This window comes from Daktulosphaira vitifoliae, unplaced genomic scaffold (assembly GCF_025091365.1).
Source record: "Daktulosphaira vitifoliae isolate Bord-2020 unplaced genomic scaffold, ASM2509136v1 Scaffold_2, whole genome shotgun sequence".
NCBI classification, from domain to species: Eukaryota; Metazoa; Arthropoda; class Insecta; order Hemiptera; family Phylloxeridae; genus Daktulosphaira; species Daktulosphaira vitifoliae.
In genome coordinates this window covers 23,064,297-23,069,704 of record NW_026099573.1, presented here as the reverse complement: position 1 = coordinate 23,069,704, position 5,408 = coordinate 23,064,297, and the positions used below count along the sequence as shown (strand labels likewise).

The 5,408-nt window shown below is 27.3% G+C and overlaps 1 protein-coding gene across 3 annotated transcripts in view; it reads right to left on the bottom strand.

Moving 5' to 3' along the window:
- LOC126897484 (DNA ligase 3) overlaps positions 1–5,408 on the bottom strand; it is a 29,376-nt gene that overhangs the window by 5,688 nt on the left and 18,280 nt on the right. For all 3 annotated transcript variants that reach the window (XM_050671129.1, XM_050671128.1, XM_050671127.1), the window contains exons 8-14: positions 2,409–2,564; positions 1,516–1,647; positions 1,169–1,248; positions 1,009–1,096; positions 863–940; positions 251–374; positions 52–164 (exon numbers count right to left, since the gene is read on the bottom strand). In XM_050671129.1, the coding sequence (XP_050527086.1) occupies positions 52–164; positions 251–374; positions 863–940; positions 1,009–1,096; positions 1,169–1,248; positions 1,516–1,647; positions 2,409–2,564 (771 nt within the window). The remainder of the gene's footprint in view (positions 1–51; positions 165–250; positions 375–862; positions 941–1,008; positions 1,097–1,168; positions 1,249–1,515; positions 1,648–2,408; positions 2,565–5,408) is intronic.

The window sequence follows — 5,408 nt, the reverse complement described above, 5'->3', positions numbered from 1 at the left end:
ATAAATGTTTATTTGAACTAATCTAATTAGTTTTTTGTAGTGACACATTACTTGTAATTTTTCTAATGTTTTATCATCGTGTCCTCCATGAACTTTAGTAACTGTACACCAAACGTCTTTCTTAGCATCATAGCAACCCATTAAAAATATTGACATCATACCACCTAATAAAATCAAAAAATTTATAGACATATTATTACAAAAAAAATCTTAAATAAAAATTAATTTTAACATTTTATTAACACTTTACCTTTGTTGCCAGTTCCAAACCAAGCACCTAGAACTACAAGATCAGCACTATCTGCCATTGTACCTCCAAACAAATAGTCTTTTTTTACTTTTTGCCAATGTCTTTTACCAGGTTCGTAAACACCCTTTTATTAAAAACAACAATAAAATTAAAATCACGAATGTCGATACATAAATTATATTATCGAATACAATATTGAACAACAATTTATAAAGATATAGTTTGTAAAAACAATACATAAATAGACATATTACACATATAATACAAAAAAAAAAAATTCATTAAATCAATGTCAGAATTTATTAAAGGTTTAAAACAATTTTAAAAAAATGTTAAAAATAAAAATTCTCGAAGCAAATCTGCATTTCAAAAAAAATTTGGAATTATACTTGAATGAGTTAAATGACATTATAAATAAGTTAACTTTTTTAAAAAAATTCACTTGTTAAAATTATTATTTATAAAACTTATTGATAATTAATTTCATTTTACATAGTTGAAATTAATTATTTAAATAAGAACTACAATTGTGCATTAAATTTAAACAAAGTAGTTTTTTATACAAAATATAGTAAGGACGAATGAAACTACAAGTAACAATAAAAATCTTACAGTTAAATCTTTTAATACTAATCCTTCAAAACCTTGTTTTAATACATTTTCCACCATGGCTTCTAACTCCTTAACTCTCTGAAAAAAAGAATACAATTCAAATTATTTAAGTAATGATATATTCACGGACTATATCTAATACGAACATGCAACTCTTTTACTTCTGAAAACATAATATGGCCTTTAATTTCTATCATATTTTGCTCTAGTACTTTCCTACGTTCAACAATTGATCTTCAATAACCATAAAATTAATCTATGTTTAACATATGAGTATCAAAATTATATACTAAATAGTTAACATACTTGTCTAAGAGCGATGTGCCATTGTAATACATGCAATCGAAAACAAATAAACAGGGATTAGCATCTTTAAATTGACTTTTCTGCAACATATCATAGGCACAATTTGAACAAAGTGTTTGGAAAATCTAATTTAATTTTTCCCCTCTTTAAAAATATTTTTATATATAAATTTTAACATTTAGTTTTCATTTTTTGGTAAAAGAGGTTGTAGCAAAAATTGGTGCGCAAACCTCCTCTAGACCACCAGATTGCGCCTATGCGAATAAAATTAATGTTATATGAAAAAACATATATACAAATAAAACTTGGGCATTTTGAAATTTGATAAAACGTAAAAATATATATACCTTATGAATACCTAAAGTACCAAAAGGAAGCGGTTTGTTTGTATTAACGTCAAACATCAACACTTCACAATCCAGTATCATATCTCGACCGTGTTGAAAAGCTTTTGGTATATATTCTTTGAACATTCTTACCTATATTCAAACGATTTTAGAAATAAAAAAAAATTTAAACATACTTTTTAGTAACACTGAAAAAACATTAAAATTTTTTTTTGTAAAAAAAGACTACATATATATACAGAGTGTTCAGTAAATAAGGAAACGAATTTCTATTGTACTCATTGTTTGTAACAATTTAACTGTTTCCTAACTTACTGAACACTCTGTATATATATATAGCTGAAAATGTTATCTTCCAAAATAAGTATAACTATGAATTGGTTTTAAGTTTTTCTCCTCGAAAAAAAATTTCTAAATTTACTTAACATATATACAAAGTAAACATAAAAATGAGTTTTATTAAAAAGAAATTTTATAAAAAGTAGTGATACTCTAAATGAGGCTATTGCAATGGCTTTAACTAACCTTTAATTGTTATTTTTATACATATTAAAGGGCATTACCTATGAAATTTGCAAAATATGAATATTGTTTAAGGGTTTTCCCTGTTGAGCACCCTCGACATGAACTCTGTAAAAAGTATGCCTATTCTAAGAAGATTAATTTTTAGTTTAGATTTTAATATTCCAAGTAGAAAACAATCACAGTAGCTCTACAAAATAGTATTCATATACAAAAATAACAATATAACTCATAATATCTATGTTTTCTTATACATTTTTACAAACTTTATAATTTATTAAGCTCCTCTATTAAATTATAACTTACACAACATGTTTCCTACTTCTATCGTATTCTATACTATTTTTATAAATATAAAATAAAATTTTTACCTTGTGGTCTAAAACAGGCTTAAGACTCCGAGAAAAAAATTTGTATTCTTTTTCACTCTTATGTAGTTGTACACGTTCACCGTCATATTTAATTTCTGAATAAATACCTGAAGGACACTTTTTAAACACATCACTTAGACATTTGCACGGTTCAGCCTTTACAAAAATTAAAATAGACTTAAAAATTACACTATGGACAGACTAAACATATTTTTACAATTGAAGTTAACATTTGATTAAATCACCGTTTTTTAATTTTATTGATTAATATTCTAAAATGTACAAATATAAATTTGTTTTATACAGATATTCAATAAATAAGTAAAAAAATTTCTATTGTTCTCATTGTTTATAAAATTTACTTATTCTTTACTTATTGAACACCATAAATACATAATGTAAAAACATCCCTATACAAACCCCAGGGATGATTAGAGTGTTTTATAATTAAAGAATCAGATCAATTATTAGACAACGGCATTAATTCCTATTATATACTTTTGTATATTCTGCGTATTGAATAAAGTATATCCGTTCATTAAGTATAAAATTCCAATTTTTCGTATAATTTTAAACCAATTTTCTAAATGCCTTAACCAATTTTCTACTTTTCTCATTATAAATCCACTGTTGACATAGTACATAATTGTCAACTATGGTTACATTTAATTTTTTTTTTTATTTGATCTAAACAGAGGTCTAAAATTTTATGCTAAATCTCAGTAACTTATTATATTTTAAAATTACCAAATCTTATAACTAAATAGATTAAATAATTAAAAATACAATTTTATATTTTAAAAAATGGTCAAATGTTAGTTAGGTAATATAATAATAATTTTAAAAAATAATAAAAATGCCATTATATGGTTTTAAAAGTTATTTCACTAGTTAAAATATGCTGACTCATTCTTTAATACGTATATGAGAGAAAATTATATAAAGTGTTTAGTAAGTAAGGAAACGGGTTTTTATTGTTTTCACTTGTTCCGTCACTATTTAGGGGTGGAGCCTAAATGCCCGTCAACAGTATTCTAAGAGACCAACGGGTGATAGCTGGCTAGGCTATATCTACCTTAGGTACTGAGGTTTCCTATTTAATTTATATTCCCTTAAAGGAACTACAAAGGGTCGTACTACAATATATATATATAACACTCTTGGTTAACAAGGATATAAATAAATATTTATTAAGTGATTGAAATATTAAATAGATAATACAACCTGCTGGACACCTAGAGATGATATAATCCAACAGGGAGCTGATGGCGACACACACACACACACTATAGGGATATCTTATTATGGCACATTGGCCGTGAATTACAAAAGTGTTTANATACGTGGTAGAAAGGTTAAGTTAATTATCAGACAAAAGTAGTGATCGCGATGATGGTAAAAGGTCAACTGTCGATAGGGATATCTTATTATGGCACATTGACCGTGAATTACAAAAGTGTTTATGTGTGCAGNGACCGTAAATTACAAAAGTGTTTATATGTGCATTCTGCCCTCCTGTTAGTATTGTTGTATGTCACTTTGTTAATTATATATATATGTGTGTCTATTAAACGGTACAATGATGTTATGGGAGACAGAGATATGGGCACATGCAAATCTGATCGTATCAGCTGCTCCCCCTACACTTAAGGTCTGACCCTAGACCTTAATAACAAAACAAAAGAACTTTGGCAAAATAATTCTACGTAGGAAAAGAAAAATAATGTAAAAAAAAATTTCGGAGGGACATCAGTGTCGTTGTAAGAACCTCTGGGTCTTCGATGTCCACACTCCTTAATTTACAAGCTTTTGAGCGTTGGAGGAGCTTCCTTCGTGTGGGCTCTCAATAGTCGGCTACCAAGCGGTTCCTATGAAAAGCCCGGCCCTGTCGTCGACTTCTTGAATAGTCTCGGGGCCCCAAAGAGTATTCTCCGTGTTCTCGAGGACTGTTCAGAACACTAACGCNGTCCCAAAGAGTATTCTCCATGTTCTCGAGGTCTGTTCAGAACGCTAACGATTATTATTAAAACAAAATTAATAATTAAAAGGGGTTGTTGGGGTACCGAATAAGCAATAAGCAATGCATGCATAATGAATGAGAAATGTTTATGAATTAAAAAAAAAAATAATTTAATGCTATTTTTGACAATAAAAATAAGTTAAGTTAACCTAATGTATGCAGCCAAAACGTTGTCAAAAAATTGCATACATTTATAATAGATGTCTTAAATTAAGTTAAGCATGCTCGATAATAGAACTAATGTATACAGTAAAATATATGCGAAACACACACAGTGACCATCTTATAAAATTCAGTGTCCATTTATTATAGAAAAAAAAAGAAATATACTAAAGAAATAGTATTTTGAATTAGGCTGACTTGCGCCTTAGTTGCGAGACGATTATTTTATATAACTATACTGCAATAAGGGTAGCCGTGATAACTGCTGTTTAAAAGACCACGATTTTTGCTGCTGTAACAACTTAGTTAACTTGTTAATGTATATATTAAACGTGCATGTCGAATTGATTTTATAAAGAAATAAATTTATTTAATAATATTAACTAGCTCGCTCTATTAGTAACAATCGTAATTAAGTGAATAATGTATATTCAATGAGTTCATAATANAAGTGAATAATGTATATTCAATGAGTTCATAATATGTTATACATAATATGTACAAAGGGATTGACTGTTATAAACATATGAATAGAATCCGTTATTCAAATTTGTCACGTAAGATTATAGCTAGGGATGTGGCGACCGTTGACTGTATAGTGTTGTTCATTTTATGTTTAACCTATTTGGACTGAAGATGCATGGAGTGTTATGTTGGAAATTATATTTGGTAAGTACCATAATAAAATAATTTTTTAAATTTAATAATAATAAACAAGGGTTTTATTTGCCACAAATATTCTTTCAAACTCAATTTTATAAAATTCGATACTATTAATTTTTCAAATAGATTATTTAGAAAGTAAATTTTCTTAAACC